This window comes from Barbus barbus (assembly GCF_936440315.1).
Source record: "Barbus barbus genome assembly, chromosome: 32".
NCBI classification, from domain to species: Eukaryota; Metazoa; Chordata; class Actinopteri; order Cypriniformes; family Cyprinidae; genus Barbus; species Barbus barbus.
In genome coordinates this window covers 29,007,549-29,028,964 of record NC_136760.1, presented here as the reverse complement: position 1 = coordinate 29,028,964, position 21,416 = coordinate 29,007,549, and the positions used below count along the sequence as shown (strand labels likewise).

Genomic DNA, 21,416 nt, shown 5'->3' with positions numbered 1-21,416 from the left:
GCCTGTGATTGGTCAGACTCCAGGTGACCTTTGACCTCACAGGAGCTCTGCTCATTTTCTGTCCCGCAGGCCGAGCGACGAGCAGCACCCGAGCGTGAGAGCCGACGCTTACGTGGACGACCTCGCCGCCGCCGTGAACGCCATCCTGACCCATCACTGACCCATCACTGACCCATCCATCAGGACACACTAGTGATCGATCACGTACTGTAGATGCACTGAGACATGAAGAACACTGTGAACGCCAGACGCAAGCGTGTAACATCTATAATACATTATAAAGGTTTCATAAAGTACATTATAATGCATTCTATCTTTTCAAAAGTATATGTAACCTTGCATTATATTGTGTCATGTGTTAATGCATTATACTTTCTAAAGGTGTAACAATGACTAGCTAAAGTATTTTAATGTATTATAACTGGTTACAATTATTCACGAGATGATACAATGCATTATAAGCTGCATAATCAATGCATTAAAACTACTTTATAATGCATTATATTATAAAGGCTTTAGATAAAGTCTCTTTAGGACAATGACATGTATTTCCATGAATGCTAATCCTGCTGTATTCACACAATGGTTGTTTTGGTCTCATCATGGTCAATAAAAGACATGATTTTTGCATTCATGAATTTGCTGATGAATAAATGTGCCTTAACAGTCATTAAACTAACGTCACAGTACAAGACTCTTCGTATCTTCGTGCAGAAGATCATGTGACGTCTGCTGGAGCGCCGGTGGTTTGGTGTTTGAGACAATAGCTGGAAACCTCGGCTTGATGTTGGTGTTTGCTGGCAGAACAAGCATCATCAGGGAGATCTGGAGCAGAGGTCGACGCACACAGACGCCTTTGTGTTCCTCATTTCACAACACACTCCCGTCTCACTCGGTCTAACATCTGAGGTGTAATAAACTGCTGGAGCTTCTGATCCTGATGTCAAACAGACGCAGATTCCTCAGATGCTCCCAGCTCATTCACATCATATCTGCTCATCTGAACATTAATGTGAAGGGGCCTTAAAGCTACAGTCAAATACAGTGTTATCAGAAACTAACATTAGTCACTCATCCTCACGTGATGTTGCAATTAATTTGGCCATTGAGCTCAAAATAAACAGGAACAACAATGTTACAGGTTTTCTGAGTATATGCAAATATGCCACGAGAGAGTTGAGCTGCCTCATTTCTGGCCTAATATGCAAATCAGATTATTGACAAACTCGAGTTAAAACACATTTACAGGCTCAGTGTGTTACGTGCTTCACTGATCACGAGATAACAGCGGTTACACACACACACACACACACTCCCCTGAGGTCAGGACTCATACATCAGGCAGTTTTAGTTGTAACAGACGAGTATGAGGCTATGATAGAGTCATGCAGTCATAACATGCACCGTATGAAGGTCTTCGATCACAGAACTCTTTCACAGCTGTGTTATGAACTGAAGGTTCTTTATAATAGTTAAACATCAGTATGATCCAGTGAACGCTCTGTTTTCACTCCTGTCAGAAAGCAGACGTGTGCTGACACTGAGCTCTATTATTAGGGTTTGTGAGACGCAGGGAAGGAAAAATGCAAGGAACTTCTTTTAACTTGAGCGCCGTGTTTTTAACATGCAGAGCTCATGCGTGATGGTAAAATATGTCCTTCAGAGCACGTTTACATGAGCTGCGTCCCAATTCATGTACACTATATTGCCAATAGTATTGGGTCACCCCCTTCTAATGAACAGGTTTGACTACTTTAGTCATTTCTATGAGTACAAATCTTAATGTTTAAGCATATAATGATATTCTAGGGAATTGTGTACTTCTAATTTTATAGCAACAGTTTGGACAGAACTCTTTTCTATTCTAACATGACAGTGCCTCTGTGTATAAGGCATGTTTCAAAAATACATGATTGATTGAGTCAGTGTGGAAGAACTTGCTGGTCTGCAGAAAGCCAAGTCCTGATCCCAGCTGAACACCTCTGGTGTGACTTTATATGCAGACCTTGAGTTGAAAACTCATCACCAAACACCAATGATTTGTATAGACACTAGAAGCACAAAAGTGTTGGCACACCCCCTTCTTTAGAACAGAAAAAGGCCCTAACACAACTGTGGCAACAAAGATGGAAACATAATTCATGTATTTAAAAACTGTATTTCCATCTCTGTTGCAGCAGTTCTGGATGTGTCTAAAATGACAGTACTCTTATGTACAAGTCATTGGTGTTTGGTGATGAGTTTTTGAGATTTGTACTCATGGAAATTACTAAAGTAGTCAAACCTGTTCATCAGAAGGGGTTGACCCAATGCTTCTGGCAATATAGTGTACTTACACACTATTCTATGGTGTTTTTGGAATAAATGCTGAGTAGTGAAAACTCCAAAAAGAAAAAGTGCACAAAACATTTGATCTCAGGTTAGCTTTGACTTGATTACTGGTTTCGTTTTTTTGCTTTGTTCTGTAAAGCACTTTGAGGACACAACTCAAAGTTATTAATAATAATCGCAATCGGATGACAAATTAAGCTTATAAAGCTCACAGTGCAGTGTATAGTGTGTCATTGGGACACAGCGATAAAACACTGGACAGTTCTGCTTCACTCGGACTGTTTTTCAGTAACAGTGTAACAATAGAAGTGAGGAAAACTCCATGATGACACAAATGGAAGTCTAGGAATGATGTTATGATCAAACATATGGACGCACATCCTGCTGGACAGGAAGTGAGGCGTGACCAGACAGCCGTACCACACATACACACTCTTACTCACTCATATACACACACACACACACACACTCTTACTCACTCATATACACACACACACACACACTCTTACTCACTCATATACACACACACACACACACACACACACACACACTCTTACTCACTCATATACACACACACACACTCTCTCACACACACACACACACACACACAGGTATCTGTAGCAACAGTGTTTGGTCCAACACACTGTACAACAAAAGAGCAAGAGCTTGTTAAGTACAGTGCGAGGAATGAACTTCCTGTGTGTTTGATCTGTATTTTCCTGTTTACATCTCGTCTCTGTCATTAAATGCCAATCAAGAGGACGCTGTGATGTCACATCATTCCAGCCTACAGAACCTCAGTGAGACACTCTCAGAGGAAGTGCTCTCATCTCAACAGGAAATGGCTGCCCTCTCAGTGTGTGACTGTATGTGTGATGTGACTTTCAGTTCTGTTCATATTCCCAACACAGTGAGAGTATGTGTGTGTGTGTGTGTGTGTGTGTGTGTGTGTGTGAGAGAGAGAAAGCATGCATGTGTGCAAAAGTGTGTGTGTGTGAAGGCCTGGCATTTTCATAAAGTGCATCTCATGAATATATGAATCATATTCACCCTAATATCAAAAAGCAGAAATTAAACGGTGCATAAACGCGAAAGCTGAGAGCACTGAGAATCATTTACTGCATTATTGTGACAATATTTTCATGATAATTAGGCGCATTAATGTAACAGCGATTAAAATCACCATCGTCGCTGACACTTCAGTTCTGACTTTTGTTTTTCGTTAAATTGAGCTTGAATAAAACGCAGTCCATCAAACAGCATTACAGTAATGAGATTTATTCCCATTACACTCATTTGCTTCACTGTCAGGAAAATAATGTCCAGTGGAAAATATCATATCTAGTTTATTACAGTGAAAGACGAGGCAGACGGAGTAAAGATCAGTCACGCACAGCACTCTTACAAACACATTAAAATGCTGTTTATTCATAGAGAAATAAGTACATTTACTTCTGTAGTTATTCAGCAAAGACAAAAATAGATCTAATAGCTTTTTTCACCAGTGAGGAACTCATTTACCTGATATTACTACTGTTACACATCTGAAGCCCTTTAACGTGTGTGTGTGTGTGTGAGCACGAGTGTTTCTCTCGTCAGCTCCTGCTAATCGAAATGCATGCGGAGCTCGGCTCACGCTCTGATGACGTGGCGTCCCCTGAGTCGATTACATGTGTCCTGCGTCCACTCACTGAACCGCTCGTCCATAATAATCCAACAGGAATCACCTCAGTTCCTCTCGATCTGCTCGATGTCCAGTTCTCCGCCCAGCTGGAACGAGTCCCGCCCCTTCCTGCTGCAGAGCCCCGCCCACAGACACTCACGCTCCTTCCCATTGCTCCGCCCCGCCGGCCAGCTGGCCTCTGATTGGTGGATGACGGCGTCATCTTTGGTCTGGTGCTGGTCAAGCGTGGCGTCACCCTCGGTGTGGAGCATCGTCTGCTCGTCTCCAGTGATTCCTGGACAGCTGAGACTGTGAAAGTCCTGCAGCTTCTGTGGAGAAAACACACGTGACATTAACAACAGAAACACAAGCTACTGTTCCTCACACTCAACGCTAGAGCTCAACCAAGACAGTTTTTAATGGCATCTAAAGTACAGGAATGACATCGACATCAAACTTTTTCTGACTAAAATACGAGTCCTGAATCCATAATAACTCTTCCTCCAGTGAAGAAGTGCATCTGCTGTTGTCTCTCTCATCAAAATCCTGCCAGATATTCGTTTAGAGCTGTTTGGACTGAAATGGACGTTTTTAAATTTCAGTACTGACTGGTATCACGGATGGCACTTTTGACAACACTATAACTGACCAGCTCTTATTGGTTACATCAGGCCTCGTTACCACAGAAACAGAATATTTGGTTTGTAAATAGAGCCGTTTTTCCACTGACACAATCATCAACATTATGTGTATGTGTGTGTGTGTGTGTGTGTGTGTGTGTGGATAGAGCAAACAATAAACACACACAGAGTGCTCAAGTAATGGTTCAGTTCTTATTCCTGGAATAAGTGCGCTGACCAGATGACCTCTGACCTCACCAAGGTGATCAGTGACTACAGACGTGCAGTTTATCATTATTTAATACAACAGAGATTGAGACAGAAACAGCCTCACGTCCTCATCTAGTGTACATGTCTGGACAGAAACTCTCACACACTCACTCACTCACTCACTCACACACTCACTCACTCACTCACTCACTCACTCACTCACACACTCACTCACACACACACAGACTCACTCACACACTCACTCACTCACACACACACAGACTCACTCACACACACACTCGCACACAGACTCACTCACACACAGACTCACTCACACACACACACTCACACACACACACACACAGACTCACATACAGACTCACTCACACACACTCACTCACACACACTCACACACAGACTCACTCACACACACACACTCACACACACTCACACACAGACTCACTCACACACACACACTCACACACACACACAGACACACACACCTGTGTCATCTTGAGCAGGTCCAGTGAAGGCCTGTGTTTGTGAGAGTCCACCGGTCTCCTGCGCTTCACGCCGGTCTTCTTGTGGTTGTGGACGCAGGGCTGTGAGCGGCTGCGGGCGAGTCCCTGTCTGCGGCGCTGCAGCTCGGGCGTGGAGTCGGGTGAAGACTCGGCGGGGCAGATCCGCTCCTGCGAGAGGTAGAGCGTCTGCGGCGTCTGCAGGGACGCGGAGAATGAGAAGCCGAAGGGCTCCGGCGGGTCGCTGCGAGTCGGAAGGCTGAAGCTGGAGCTGCGCTGCATGGAGGGAAACCCGGCCGGAGCAAAGGTGCCGTGCTGAACGCTCCCCCCGCTGAGGCAGCGCCGCTTCTCCACCGCAGTCCAGACGCGTGACCCCTGCGGACGCCACGAGGAGCGGAAGCCCAGCTCCTCCGAGCAGGACAGCGAGCGGCACTGGCGTTTACTGGGCGGCGCGGCGCTGCCAGCAGAGGGCGCTTCGCTCAGACTCAGATCGTGCAGCAGACCGCTGATCCCGCCGCTGGCGCCCGTCTCTCGCACACTGTCCCACAGACTCTCCAGACTAGAGCCCACGGGCCGCTGCTGGACACACACCTCCGGCCAGCGTCCAGACTCTGCAACACAACACCTGCCCTCAGAACCTCAGACACTTAGGACTAGGGCTGGGAAAATAAATCCATGCATCGCGAATTGAGAAATGATTCAAGCATCGATTCTGAGATTTTCCGAATGCATGGCGATTCTTTCTGGAGTGGATTCTGAGGTTAGTTTTGAACAGCAGATGGCGCTGCATGCTTCAGAAACAGCCGTACTCTGATCGTTTCCAAATCCATACACACACTTGACCCTAAAATAATCATTCATAAAATTCAAAAAGGTTGAAGCGAATTACAAGGGAGTTCACAGTGGGCCGTGTTTACATTAATCTGGCGTCATAAAAGCATTCTGAGCCGAAGTGAGATTACAGACTCAGCCGAACACACAATGAGTATTTGAGTGTGTGGATAAAAACTAGAGTAGAGCGCCATCTGCTGTTAAAATATAAGATCAGAATCCAATCCAGAGAGAATCACCATGCATTCGGAAGATCTCAGAATTGATCCATGAATCAAACAAACACACCAAACCTGGATTATTCAGTTCATTTTAAATCGCAATGTTATTAGAAAATGTTTATTTTTTATTGGTAAATGACAATTAGACTTTTCCCCCCATATTGTGCAGCTCTACTGTCATACTCTGCACATTAAATTAACACAAGACGACAAATCACAAAAACACAATTCAGAGTATTTTTGAAGCTGCAGTGCTTTTGGAGGAAGGTCAAGTGTTTGAATGATATTTAGAGCGATCACACATCACATGATTTACTAAAACCACCACAGAAAACTCAGATCAATGTATCAACCTCTAGATTGAGATGCTTTTTTAACTCAACAGAGGCGAACAAAAGAGAAGCAGGAGGGCCGAGTTCACAGGAAGAGCCCGTAGATGTTCACAAACAACACAGCTGTGCCTGAGAAACAAAGAGCCAGAAATAGAGGCGTGTGATTGGTGGCAGGCTGCCAGACGGCTGAACATCTGTGTGTTGAGAGCGTGTTTTGGTTCCTCGCTCTTATGTGAATCACTTGCACCCCATGAGACCTCTGACCAACTACTGTCGAAACACATCGCCAGCGGTGAGATAAATCATGAAGTTACTCAGAATGAAGAGAAACGTGACTGGGAAAAACATGATATACTATACTCTCAGACTCGTCTATACTATATATATTCACACTCTATACTAACTTTAATATGACTTATTCTCTCTATACTAAATACTCACACTCTATATTACTCACAATCTATACTACAAGCACTATATACTACGTACTCACTCTCTATATTATATACTCACTCTATAATCTCAAATCTTGTCCTGGAGGGCCAATGCACTGCAGAGTTTAGCTCCAACTCTGATCAAATTCACCTACCTGTGATTTTATAATGATCCTGAAGACAAAGATTAGCATGCTCAGGTGTGTTTGATTAGGGTTAGAGCTAAACTCTGCAGGAAAGTGGATCTCATAGGCCAGATCTGAGGATCCCTGCTAGGGGTGCGAATCACCGCGCTCGGTCTCTTTCTCTCTCAAAATGCACAAATGGCTTCAACTCACATGCGTCTGCACTATAAGCACGCTGCACAGTCGACACAGGAATTGTCACTTGCACAATCGAGGCAGTGTCGCATCGTCACTAAATTTATAAATAGCATTTCTTTATAATTATTAGCAGTGTTCACCATTCTGCATTCCAGGTGCAGAGATCGTTTTACGCTGCACGCGTTGAATTAAAGTAACAGTGCATTGTTTGCGGTAAATATGAACATGCACTGACACTAAAATGTAGTAATTACACCTTAAATGCATATAATAAAAGTCTACTGTGTTTCACAGGCTATGGCCGTTTGGCTAGGTTTAAAGGAAAAGAGCACTTTTAGATAAACAAGGCAATAATAGATGGAGGTAGGACTGCTTGTAATAAAGATTTAAATGCAAACGAAAAGGCAGTAGAGCTGACTGTTTCTGTCAATGGTAAGCTTTAATGCTTGTGATAACGTACGAAAAGTAGTTGAAATGTTTTGCCACTTGCTTAAGCAACTTAATATATAAATCTAGACGTAAATGCAAACGTAAAAAGCACTGAATAATGTGTTGCTTATTTATTATAATTGCATTTAAACACGCCTATGACAGATTGTATTACTGTACTATGTAAAAAAGAATCACCATGCTGAAAAAGCATATTCAGTAACTATGTTTGTATTTAAAAAAAAAAAAAAAAAAAAGGATAAATGTTGTGTTTGTGGTAAACAGCCACGGATCAGTAGAGGACTCCAGTGTGAAAGCACAATGAGTCAGTGCTGCTTCTGCACCGCTTGCGTACCGCACATGGACTGCATACACAAACAGAGTATGTGTGAACCTGGAGTAAAAGACCGCCTCACATACAGCTCACGAAATCAGGGTTGTGCTGGAAGCTATTGCACAACAATTGCACGATTGTAAAAACAAAAATGCACTGCATGATCAAACATTTAGGTGAGATAAATATATACGCTATGGTTGAAAAATGTCTAAAAAATGCCCCCTCCACCCCTCAAATTAAAAAATTATTTTTGCAATGAAATTCAGGCCCTAAATAAATGTCTAAAAATCTTGATTGAAGTATGACTATAAATAATTCTGCATGATATAAAAGCGGGTTTATAATGATCGGTGGTCGTATCGGCAGATACTGCTTTCTGTGACCGGAGCACCTCTAAACCCTGCTCTACGTGTCTCAGTTTGCTCTACTGCATACAGTACTGAAGCACATGTGGCGCTCGTCTGCGTCTCACTAGAAGAACACATAAACGTCATCATAGCTGCTACAGTCAGACCATAATCATAAAAACAATGCATTTTCAAAATTTAAAGAAATTGTTCGATTTATTTGATTACATTTTAAAAGATTCAACTGTTACTGTTTTGATCACCACTGTTTTTGATAATAAATTTGTAATAATGCATAAATCCAGAAAAATTGAAGTAGACAACACAGAATTTCTGAAAAAATTAAATATTTCAAAAGGTCACATTACTGTAAAAACATAATCAAATATTAAGTTTTATAAATGCAATTGATCAGACATGCTTTTACATTATTTAAATTAAAACTAACCATGAAAATCGAGCCCAGAAACACAATCCACAAAAATGCAAATGCAATCCAGAAAAAGGACAAATTTAAGTTCTAACGACATCTAAGAGTTTATAGTAAGCATATGCTTAATCACTGTTATACTTATGAGGGGGCCCTTGGAATGTTGTCCCCTGTCGGGGGTCCCTGATGATGTCCAGGGATTGTTCGGATGGCAGTGTGTGGCTCAGATTCACACCAGCGCATCAGAACAGCAGCGTTTCTTGTTGCGGAGGGGCATTTTTCTCAAGTCAAAAGCAGAAATGCTCTGGCCGTGGGCACGCAGCAAAACAAAGCCAGGCTAAGCAGCACACAGCGCTGTGGGCATCGATCTGACGCCCCGCACAAACCCTATTGATCACTCAACTCTGTTTATTCCACTCAAAGACTGGCTCCATTCTTTTACTACCTCTGTTTTCTGAGAGCAGTTGTTCTGGAGACAAACATCGAGCTGCTCACACATGACACCGGCTGGCATTCAGCTCGGAGACACCCGCACCTGTGGCGTCTGAAACTAGGCCTCATGGGTATCAGACGCTAAATCAGCAGATGTGAGGGCGACACACTTTCTATTTCGCTCTTTCATGAAAGATACGCTGATCCAATCAGTGAAGGGGCAAATGCAGAACAGAAAGATGTTTGATCGCTATAAAGACAACACAGCGGTGTATTTGCACTTACCCATAATCCCGCAGGAGAAGAGGGCCGTCCCCTGGCTCATGGTCGGCGGCTCATGCTGTAGAAACACACAGATCCAGATCAACGCAAGCCCTCCATGTGCTTTCTGACTAGTGAACATCATGTAAACCACAACTAAAGCTCGCTAGTGTGCACGTGTGCAGTGAGGATCCTCCGCCTGACAGATTATCAGCTTGAGTACAACTTCACAACCACACTAGGGCTGTCAAGCTATTTAAAAAACTATTTAATTAACAATAGGAATGCTGATTAATTCATCTAATTAATTGCAAATTAACCACACATCAATCTTGGCTGTGAAATTACCCCCTTAAAGATCATTTAAAGTCATTATTGTGTTAAATGAGAAAAGCATTGAGTGGACATTTCAAAAAGCAGCTTTATAAAGAATTATTTTGATTCAACATTGAATAATAAATGATAATAAATGGGTATTAATGTGTTTAAAAAAACGAATATTGAAGTACGATTTAAAAAAATGAAATGATGCTCTAAATATGAAACTAAAAGCGCCAGTAGGTGGCAGCGAGTCATTGAATCATTCATTCAACAGATTCATTCCAACAGTCACTGAATCAACTCACTTGATTCATTCAAAAACATGGACTTATTCACAACAGCTCTGCTGTGGCTTTGATTGGAAATATTTTTGTTTGCAAAACTGACAATATTGTGTCTAAAATGTAAGGCAATATGAAATTCTTGTATATTGAACTGCTGTATAAATCACATTTTGCAATGATACTGGGGAAACCTGCTGGTGTGATACTGCTCAACTATATCATATGAAATAAATATAAAAGGGGTAATTTTTTGCGCTCATATGTGTCCCTGCAGCACAAAAGCAGTCATGAGTAACACAGGTATATTTGTAGCAATAGCCAACAATACATTGTATGGATCAAAATTATACATTTCTCTTTTATGCCAAAAATCATTAGGATATTAAGATCATGTTCCATGAAGATATTTAGTAAATTTCCTACCGTAAATATATCAAAACTTCATTTTTGATTAGTAATATGCATTGCTAAGAACTTCATTTGAACAACTTTAAAGGAGATTTTCTCAATATTTAGATTTTTTTGCTCCCTCAGATTCCAGATTTTCTAATAGTTGTATCTCAGCCAAATATTGTCCGATCATAACAAACCATACATCAATGGAAAGATTATTTATTCAGCTTATCAGCTTATCTCAATTTTAAAAAATTGACACCTAAGACTGGTTTTGTGGTGTAGGGTCACAAATGTTGAATTTTAGGCTCATATCACTGCATTCTAATAGACTCAGTTGTCCTGCGTCATGTTCATCAGATACTGCATCAATGTAAGGTAACGGACAGGCCTGGACGGGGCATTTTAATGTGTTTTTTTTTTATAATTAACCGCGCCAAATTAACCTGTTAAATCTACAGCCCTGAAAAATGACTGTGACTGAGCTAATGAGAATTATTACAAACTAGACTGTCATGGATCTGATTAAACTGAATCTAAGTGGAACTGGAGCAGCGCGTGTTAAATCATCCTGAGCTCAACACTGATAATTAGGGAGTAAATTATGCATGACGCCTGACGTCTCTAATGTGAGGCGCTGTTGTCTTACCAGCTGCAGAGACTCGGTGGAGATTACATCATTGACGGCCTTCTTTTCCAGTGTTTTAGTGTGAATTATTATCATGGCAACACACATGTTTGCCACAGACCATTCCAGTGCAGGACAGACCTAGCGAAGCTCATCCTTCACGTGCAGCGCTGATCCGATCCGATCTCTCCCACATCAGTACCTGGACAGAGAACAGGACAGGAACCCGTCAGCCACAGACTAGATGCACATGGGTGAAAGGTGTTTCCATTCACATTATTCAACCGTCACACATGCCACGTTCACTACAACACCATCTTTGGATGAAGTACAAATCTACAGGGAACAATATAGTCTTGATGGATTACAAAGTTTCCAACTTTTGTTTATCTCTGAGCAAGAAAGTCAGACTGAAATTTTTACAGCGGTCTACAATACAGACGTCTACATGCCACTGGTCAGTTTATTCCTACTCTGTAGCTTTATATTTAAGACACTGAGAAGCTTTATGACATCTGAGCAGTGTTGGGTGTAACTAGTTACTAAGTAATTAGTTACTGTAATTTAATTACTTTTCCCTTGAAAAAGTAAGGGATTGCTCTTATTTGTTCTGTAATGTAATCACAGTTACTTCTTATGTAATTGACTGTTGAATATTTATACACAATACAATAGTGCATTTAACATCAAAATATAAATGCATGCTTTTTATGTTCCCTTCTCACTTGAAATACTTTGAGTTAATAAGAATATTGGTAACACTTTAGTGTCCAATTCTCACTATTAACTAGTTGGTTATTAGCATGAATATTACTGGCATATTGGCTGTTTATTATTACTTAAAAAGCACATATTAATGTCTTATTCTGCAAGACCTTATTCTAAATCCTTTATTCTACCCAATTCTTAAACTTAACTACTTTACTAAGTATTAATAAGCAGTAATTAGGAGTATTTTGAGGCAGAAGTCAGAGTTAATAGTTAGTTAACAGTGAGAATTGGACCCTAATCTAAAGTGTGAGCAGAATAATTGATGAAGTTTCTTGATAGAATTAAAAGAAGCGTTTCATGTCTATCCTTGTATCATTAACTTGTCGAAGTCGATATAGGATTTAGAAAGTAATTAGTAATAAAGAATTAAATACTTTTTGGAGAGAGTAATTTGTACAGTAATCTAATTACACTGTTGAAGATGTAATTAGTAATTAATTACTGTTTTAGAGTAATTTAGCCAACACTGCATCTGAGTTTAAAAAGAAGAAACAAAACACAATCCTAACCTAAATCAGGCAGTGTGCATGAATAAAACCATTATAAATGAACAGAAACCAGCGAGAGCGAGAGTTCTCGAGCGACTCGTGTCCGGAGACGAGGTCATGTGATCTCTTCCATCAGGACGAGCCGAAAATAAGTGTGACCTCACGGCTATCAAAACACATCGCTGCCTCGCTCCTCGAGGAACTCTAGAGCCGCTGATGGGAGCAATCAAGAACATCAGCCACAACATCTGTAGTCTCTAAACGCTCAGAGATGATCATCAGATCACTAGATTTCTACATTTCAGAACAGAGTTCCTCCTTCTGTTTGTGGATCTGACAGCAGGACGACTCACATTTCTACAGAGTGCATCGTATTTATGCTACATTTTTGGTACAAAATATAGAAAAAACTAAACCAGAGTGGGGCCGAGATTATAACAGTAGATACGAGGTGTGTGTTCATATATAACGGATCAGCCTGCAATGCTCAGCTTATCATGGGCTGTTATTACAGTCAATAACAATAAACATGATAAAAATAGATAAAAGATCCATAAAAATTGTGTTGAAACTAGAGATGCACCGATTGCAATTTTCTTGGCCGATTCAGATTTCCGTTTTTTTTTTTTGTAAATGTGATCTGCCGATTCTGATTTTCTTTCTAAAAACTATAACTGACCGCATATACAAACAAAAATCTACGCTTTTTTAATGCAAAAAAAATATTTACATACAATTTTATACATTACAATTCCCCCAATCTGGACAAAAAGTTACAGATATTCTCTCACTTAAACAACAAGTGCTCTGCGACTAGAAAAGAGCTAGAAATAACAATTAACCGAAAAGGAGTTGCTGTAATATTTAACAAAACAGATGTCATTTCCTACTATGTTTCTTAAATTGTAATTTTTTCACTGACCTTATTAAATGTTATCTTTCACATCAAATTCTAATATTGTTTTAATTAATTCAGTAGAATAAGAAACTGTAGAGCAGTTACCATTCAAATGAAATCAGTATCAACAAACTCCATCTTTCCACCGCAGAGGAAACACAGAAGCTGCGTCTGAAGTGCCATAAATGCATTTACACAACTTCGAACGCAAAGAATTTTGTAAAATTAATGTCTTAAATATTTTTTAAACATATAAATAAGAAATTATGGGAAAAATGCAGTGATAGTTTTAAATATGAAACCAAACCAGTAGGTGGCAGCAAATGACTTTAAATGAGTGAGTCATTTAGTCTTTCATTAAACAGATTCTGATTCATTCGAGTGACTACTGTCTTTATGAATGGGTTACTGAATCATTGACTCACTTGATTCGTTCAAAAACATGGATTCATTCAGTAACGAAACACTGACGTGTTGCTCTGAGACACTAAATCGTTCTGCTGCGGTTTTGATTGGAACTATTTTCATCAGCGAAATTGAGCAAAAACTGTCAATAGTGTGTCTAAAATGTAAGTCACTTAATTTTAACTTTGTTTATTGAACTACTATTGTTTAAAATCACATTGCAATCGTGTTGAAACATTTTGGTCGTGCAATGTTGCGTACCTAAATCATATATCGGTGCATCTCTAGTTGAAACCCATTCACATCAAACATGCCTGATATAACTTCTTCATCTGAGTAAGCAGATCTGTGCGTTTGATGGCAGCGTGTGGTGATATGTCTACACTCACTGGACGCTGGGCCAGAGATAAGCTCTATCTGAAGGGCGAGACTGACTTCAGCCGGCGGATACGTGACTCGACGCTCAGAGCGATCAGCGGAGCGGCACACTTCCTCCGGGCCACAAACACCACTGAAGGAACTCATCTGCTCACCCTCAATAGGTCAAAATAGAACAAAGACTTGAGATGTGACTTGGACCTCAGAGCCTGCGTAATACTACTAAAATTATTAGCTAAAAAGTTATTTTATTAGGTAGATTAAGTTGTTTTTATGCATTCAAATATTTAGACATGCTTAAACAGAATTTGGTAACAATAAAACAGAAGGTGAGAAAAAATAAAACATTTCATAGGGCCCTAAACATGTCATTTTCATTAAAGTTTTAATAGATTGATGTTAAATTGTATAGGCTAAGTTTCATAATTTTAATTGATTAGACTTGCATTTTAAGTAATAAAATGTCATTTAACCGTAAAAAAACAAAAACAAAAAAAACAAACAAAGTCCAGAAAAATTCAAATGGAATTTGGAAAAAATAAAACTGATTTCATAGGGCCCTACATTTACACACGTGTACATTAATTAGCAATGCCTAAGACAAACAGATGGGAATATTGCAAAAGAATTTGATCTGAATTTATTAGGGCTGTCAAAGTTAATGTGTTAATAACGCAAATTCATTTTAACGGCACTAATTTTATTAACGCGCGATTAATTATCTGTTTGACCCGTGACCTAACCCGTAGTTGGAGAAATGGAGATGCACAGTGTTGCCAACTTAGCAACATTGCAGACACCTTTAGCGACTTTTTTCCCTTCAAAAAAGCACCCAAACCTTATTTTGTTTCTGAGAATCGCCGGCACTGGTCTTGCTCTCCCAGCACGCCCGCACCTCTCTCTCTCTCTCTCTCTCTCTCTGTTCAGCGAGCGGCACTTTCAGTTAAACACAGATATTATGTTGCTTCTCTAACTTTACATGCAAGTATAGCCGAAATCACAGCAGTTATTGCCATTATCGTATGTGTATTTGATTTCATCAGACGACGGCTCGATTACCAGGATTTTTGTGCAGATTAATGTCTTGGAAGGGAGAGCTGGTTATGTAAGTCTTAATGAGTCGTGTTTTAATCACTATTCCATATTCATTCCGTTGTCTGACAACATAAACAGTAAAATATATCAATGAAAACTGTTTTATTGAGAATTTAGCTGCATCTAAATACAGGTATTAAAAACTAATTTAAGGGACATTTAGAACAAATAAAAATGCGCAATTAAGTTGTGATTAATCGCGAGTTAACTCATGACAATCATGCGATTAATCGCAATTAAATATTTTAATCGATTGACAGCCTTAGAATTTATTCAATGTTAAGTATGTTTCGAGGACCTTTCTCGATCTCTCTCGCACTTCACATCTGTCCTATCGTAATAAAGGCAAAAACACCAAAAACTAAATCTTCAAAATAAATATAAAACATCAAGGATGTTTCTTTTCACAGGTTTATGACATGCCAGAGAGACTCTTGTGCAAGAACTCACTTGAGACAAACACGTCAGATTCCTCTCTGACAGTATGTGAGCCGCAGGCAGCGTTCTCTCGTAGACGACCTGTTTTTGGCACGTTAACGACTTTCCCCTCATGCAAATTACAGCGACGGAGCTTCAGAGAGACACACAGGCCCAAAAACATGAGAAGACAATCACAAATGAAGCTCTTTTCACAGCACTGGCGGTGTGGGAAAGGCCCAAAGATCCTGGAAAGTTCATCGCTATGAAAACAGAGCGTTACGGTCAGACGCAGGAGGAACACGGTTCTCTCAGAGTGTGTTTTGGGTGAACTTTCTGCTGCTGAACACACCCACGAGGTCTAACGTTACACACATTCCCAGAGCTCACATGGCTGCCAACTCCTTCTGAACATAAATCTTCTTAAAAGCAAAAGCATGAATAGAAAACCCCTTCAGAAAAGGGCAGAACCGACCGCAGCTCTCCATTCAGCACCTGCCCGGCGTTGCTCGCGATGAGGCTATCAGGCCAATCAATTAGTCATGTGACCCGATGCGCCTCGCGCTTTGAGCCAAAACCAAACTAAACTAGCGGGAGTGGTGTGACCGCGAGCCGTTTACGAGGTCAGCCAGCTCTGTGGCAACAGAAACATCACAGATCCAATTGTGAAACACATGAACTCCAACCAAACAGTGAGTGAGAGCCAAGAGTTTCAAACTCCAGGTTATAGGCTTCACCGCCAGAACTAGGGCCCTACCATTTCTTCAGCGTCTGTCGTCTCACTAAATGAGGACATAAATACATGAACATCTCCAGAACTGATCTGAGAGTCACTTCACAAGCATTTTACCATTAAAAAAATAATAATAGTGCCTTAATCATGTAATGTAAAACGTAATTTGGAAACAATGAAACAGATTTCATAGGCCCTATAGAGTTGTTCAGTTAGCTTACACAATATCAGGGTAAAGGACGAGAAAAGGGGAAGAATGCTCACTGAATGCTTTCATGGGACGCAGCTGCCTGACACTTAACATAAACACCCACACACACACACACACACACACACACGTCTCTTCTCATTAGGGTAAAGCTCACGTTCACTTAACTTCTCAGCAAAGGTAAAGCATCAATAAAGGAGTTCATTTTACTGTAAGTTCATCTGGAAACGGGCTGTTTAACAGAGGAGCGCTGGTTAAATTGTTACCAGGCAATAACCCACATTTGCACAGAGAGGTGCACAAAGCCAGCATTCATGCGCTCGCCACAAACCGACAGATGCTCGCCGATCACAAACACACGTTCACCTGAACACTAGAGCTTCACAACGCTCACAAATTATGCTGCTTTCAAATGGTGAACTCACACAAAAATGACTGCGTGATGCTTACGTTTCGAACACAAAAGGAGAAGTTTAGCAGAAAGTTCATGACGCTCTTTTTCATGGAATGAACGTGAATAGGTCAGATGCTCTAAAAATGATAAAAAAGCACCATAAAGTATCAAAACATTAGTCCATATGATGCATGCAAACCTGTGCTGCATCGTCGCTGATATTCAGACAAAGCATCTTGAAGCTGAAATATAAAAGCTGCAATAAAGTGGGCGACTAAATTTCAGTTGGTTTCTCACTAAAAGCTTCATGTGAATTCAGTGACTTAGAATATAGGACACAAGTCATATGATTAACTAGGCATTTTCAGCTGTCTTCAGCTATTTTCAAAGCATGACAAAAGCCTTTTCAAACTGAAACCTTATTTCACAGTTTTCCTCTACAGCTTTAACACAATCATCAGTGTGCAGTTGTGTGTTCGTCACTGATTTCGTGGTCAATCTCCGGTGATTCATGGTCTTATGAAGAACTTCCCTCTCAGAGCCTGATGACAACACGCTATAAAAATATGGAACTGCCAATAACAGAGAGTCAGCGAGCGCATAAAAACATCTTGTGATTCATTAGGGAACTTCCACTGCGGTGCACGCGTTTACGGCCACATGCGTTACGTGACCCAGTTATCAAAACACTGTATCACGACAAAAGTGCAATCGAGGCCTGTAACGCGTCCTGAGGTCCAAAGGCCTTTTAGCTGATCAGCGTCACGCCACTCACCACAGCTCTCTCTGAAACGCTTTCAATTCAATCCAAGGACAGATACAAAATACTAAATACCCTTAAAATACCACAAACTGTTAACGCTGAATACTATAAAAAAATATGGAATACTCTGACATACTCTTAAAATACAGAGTATTCTAAAATACTGGGTGTTCTTAAAATACATAATACTTCAAAATACTATATAGACCTATTTCTAAAAGAAAGAGTACTCCTAAATACGGAGTATTCAAAAATACTGGATACTCTTAAAATACGTAATACTTCAAAATACTGAATACTCTTGAAATACTGCATCCTTAAAAAGACTACGTATTTCTAAAAGAAAGAGTACTTCTAAAATAAATACAGAGTATTCTAAAATACTGAATACTCTAAAAATACGGAATAACTCTAAATACTCATCAGTAAATAGTTTTTCAGCTTATGTCTGAAATGTATTAAACGATTTCAATTCTATTCAAAATTGCTTCATTGGTATAACTGTAAAAACTACAATATTGCCAAAGCTTGGAACATATGTGGAGAAATATAATAATAGCAATGAAAAGATCAAAATAATGGAAGAAAACAATATAACAATTTAAAGGTGAGAACATTTCATACCAGTGTTTAACACAAAACAAATGAAGGATTTAAACACAAGTGTCTCCGCGGTTAGGTACAGGTCAAAATCTGCCTCTTTTATGTCAAAGGAACAGTAAAACCTGTTCTGCATTCTCTATCCGATGTCTAACAATGACAATATGATGTCTATCAGCCAGATACACCCAGCTACTCACCACAAACATTAACCGAAACAATTCCCTTGAATAGGAAATGAATTTGCCCTGAGAAATGTCGCCCTGCTCCTCGAGCGCACAAACACAGCTCTGTAAACACAGCCAGTCAACACTTTTCAAAAAGCCGCTCTGGTGAGAACAGAGCCATCGTTTACCGTGAAACACACACTGCAGGCGCTGCACAGTTCAGCGGAAAATGACGGCTGGAGGTGAGAAACACAAACACACATTCATACCAGCGACTGGAGGAAAAACTGGAGTGTTGCACGTCACAACGCTTCGCTGCAAAACACCAGATGATTCTTCAGATACCTGGGCAGTGACTGAGTTTCCTCTCTGCTGATCAGAGAGAAGTGAAAACCCTTTATTTGCATACGGCCTGATCACAGCTAACGAGCTGGTATTGTGCTGATAACTAGATAAACACAATCTGCAAGAAACTCTGCTGCTGCTTTAGTTCAAACATCATCACGCAGTACTCAGTTCCTCTAATAATACTCAACACAATACTCAAACACATGCAAGACTTCAATTATACACAATATTCTAAAAACACAACAGAGTCTAAAATACCACATACTCTGAAAATACTGAGCACTCTAAAAAATACTGAATACTCTGAAAATACTACATACTCTTAAATACTGAATACTCTGAAAATACTACATACTCTTAAATACTGAATACTCTGAAAATACTACACACTCTTAAATACTGAATACTCTGAAAATACTACATACTCTTAAATACTGCGCACTCTAAAAAATACTGAATACTCTGAAAATACTACATACTCTTAAATACTGCGCACTCTAAAAAATTACTGAATACTCTGAAAATACTACATACTCTTAAATACTGAATACTCTTAAAAAATACTACATACTCTTAAATACTGCGCACTCTAAAAAAATTACTGAATACTCTGAAAATACTACATACTCTTAAATACTGAGCACTCTAAAAAATACTGAATACTCTGAAAATACTACATACTCTTAAAATATGAAGAATTTTGAAGAGTTTTGTCTGGGCATAGGCTTAAAATGCGCTCTAGGGCTGTCAAATTATTATTATTTTTTAATCGAAATTCGAATATTCATCGAATTTAAAATAGAAATCCACATTCTAATTTTAGGTGTGTGTCAGGCAGCGTTATCAGTGGCACACTAGATGTGATGACGATGTGGGTGTTGTTGCATTTTAATGTTTTTCATAGCTTATCCAGTTGAAGCCACTAGATGCAGCGCTGCCGTTCACACAGAACACATATTTATCACATTTTCTAGAGTGACATCTATCACCGTTGCACTCATGTCTCGCACAAGAGATCCGCATGTGTAGAAAGCATGTAAAATTAATGCAAGTTCAACTTTTAATAAACATGTTTCGAGACTTTATGCCGGTTTTCCCATCCCACTGCATCTCATGGTTTTACATTGAAAAAGTACTCTTTGTGATTGGTTTTCAGTCCTTTCTATTAAATTATACATACTTACATAATGCTGTTTTGTTTCTAATTATTTAAGCAACTTAATTAAATATATATGGTTTATAAACATTATGCACTTTTTCACAGATAGTGTGTTATTTTATTGCTTTGAAGAATGGTGCATTAGTAATATTTTGCACAAAGCGCCCTCTTCTGGCCTCAGGAGAGAAACCTAAAGCTTCCTCCTAACTGAAATTATCTTTTAAATTCGAGTATAATTCGAATATTGATGATATTTAAGTACAAAAATCGAATTTAGTTTTATTAGCCATTTTGACAGCTATTATAATATTTCTATAAAGACACTTATTTACCGTTTAATCCCTTTAAAGAAAAAGACCAATTACCCCCCAATGCATAGGCTTAAAATACATTAAATATTTATTACTTGATAATAATGCAAACTCTTAAAATACAGAATACTTCTAAAACACAGAGTATTGCAAAATACTGAGTACTATAAAAAATACTAAATACCCTTAAAATATGGCAAACTTAACGCTGAATACTTTTAAAATACGCAATACTCTGGCATACTCTTAAAATACGGAGTATTCTAAACTGCTGGATACTCTTAAAATAGCAATACTTCAAAATACTGAACACTCTTGAAATACTAGTGCTACATAAGTTACTTCTAAAAGAAAGAGTACTCCTAAACACCGAGTATTGTAAGATACTGAATAAGTGTAGATACTGGTCTGGTGCAGGGTTCAGTTCGAGATGAACCGAGCTTCTGCTTGTATTTTGATCGTCGGTTGTGTTTTGAACGGTTTGTTAAACGGTTTTTAACGAGTTTCTGACCGACTTTACTTCGAGAGTTTCTCTGGGAACAAAAGCTACGAACCTCCGCGAGCGTCGCGGGAAACTCACTCAACGCACAGCGACGCGCGCGCAAACATAACGACATATACTGCGTTTGATCCGTGTTTTCTCGGTATACTCACGGGACAGCGAGCGGCGCACCGGATCGGTAAACACGGCCGTTCAGATCATCCTCATCCCCGCGACGCGACGCGTGCGTCCACCGCTCACTCACAGAGACAGCCGCGGGGGGACGCGGAACACAAATACAGCACAACACACACACAACACACACCCGAAACACCTCCACTGAGCGAAAACACGATACATACTCCTAAACACGCATCAGTTATGATTCCTGACAAACATACTCGCGGTTCTGAGTAATATTTCAGTTTGAAATGAAGAAGCCTCCCCCCGCGTCT

The 21,416-nt window shown here is 39.8% G+C and overlaps 3 protein-coding genes across 7 annotated transcripts in view; 1 reads left to right on the top strand and 2 right to left on the bottom strand.

The window, feature by feature from the left end:
• Nucleotides 1-218, bottom strand: part of oat (ornithine aminotransferase) — a 15,075-nt gene extending 14,857 nt beyond the window's left edge. The window contains exon 1 of the mRNA XM_079389489.1: nucleotides 1-218. This exon is cut by the window's left edge and continues 67 nt beyond it. The gene's annotated coding sequence lies outside the window, so the exon portion shown is untranslated.
• Nucleotides 1-688, top strand: part of lhpp (phospholysine phosphohistidine inorganic pyrophosphate phosphatase) — a 5,779-nt gene extending 5,091 nt beyond the window's left edge. For both annotated transcript variants that reach the window (XM_079389497.1, XM_079389496.1), the window contains exon 7: nucleotides 70-688. In XM_079389497.1, coding sequence (XP_079245623.1) covers nucleotides 70-160 — 91 coding nt within the window. In that variant the 3' untranslated portion in view covers nucleotides 161-688. The remainder of the gene's footprint in view (nucleotides 1-69) is intronic.
• Nucleotides 97-21,416, bottom strand: LOC306852564 (protein FAM53B-like). Of its 4 annotated transcripts, XM_079389493.1 has the most exons (6): nucleotides 21,135-21,416; nucleotides 11,367-11,547; nucleotides 9,744-9,798; nucleotides 5,328-5,953; nucleotides 4,059-4,323; nucleotides 97-218 (listed from the first exon to the last, which is right to left on the bottom strand). In XM_079389493.1, the coding sequence occupies exons 2-5, from the start codon at nucleotides 11,451-11,453 to the stop codon at nucleotides 4,060-4,062; spliced, it is 1,032 nt and encodes a 343-aa protein (XP_079245619.1). In that variant the 5' UTR covers nucleotides 11,454-11,547; nucleotides 21,135-21,416; the 3' UTR covers nucleotides 97-218; nucleotide 4,059. The 4 variants fall into 4 exon arrangements, with proteins under 4 accessions (XP_079245619.1, XP_079245618.1, XP_079245620.1 ...); XM_079389492.1 differs by lacking the exon at nucleotides 97-218 and having other exon boundaries at nucleotides 3,733-4,323; XM_079389494.1 differs by lacking the exons at nucleotides 97-218; nucleotides 21,135-21,416 and adding an exon at nucleotides 18,932-19,028 and having other exon boundaries at nucleotides 3,733-4,323.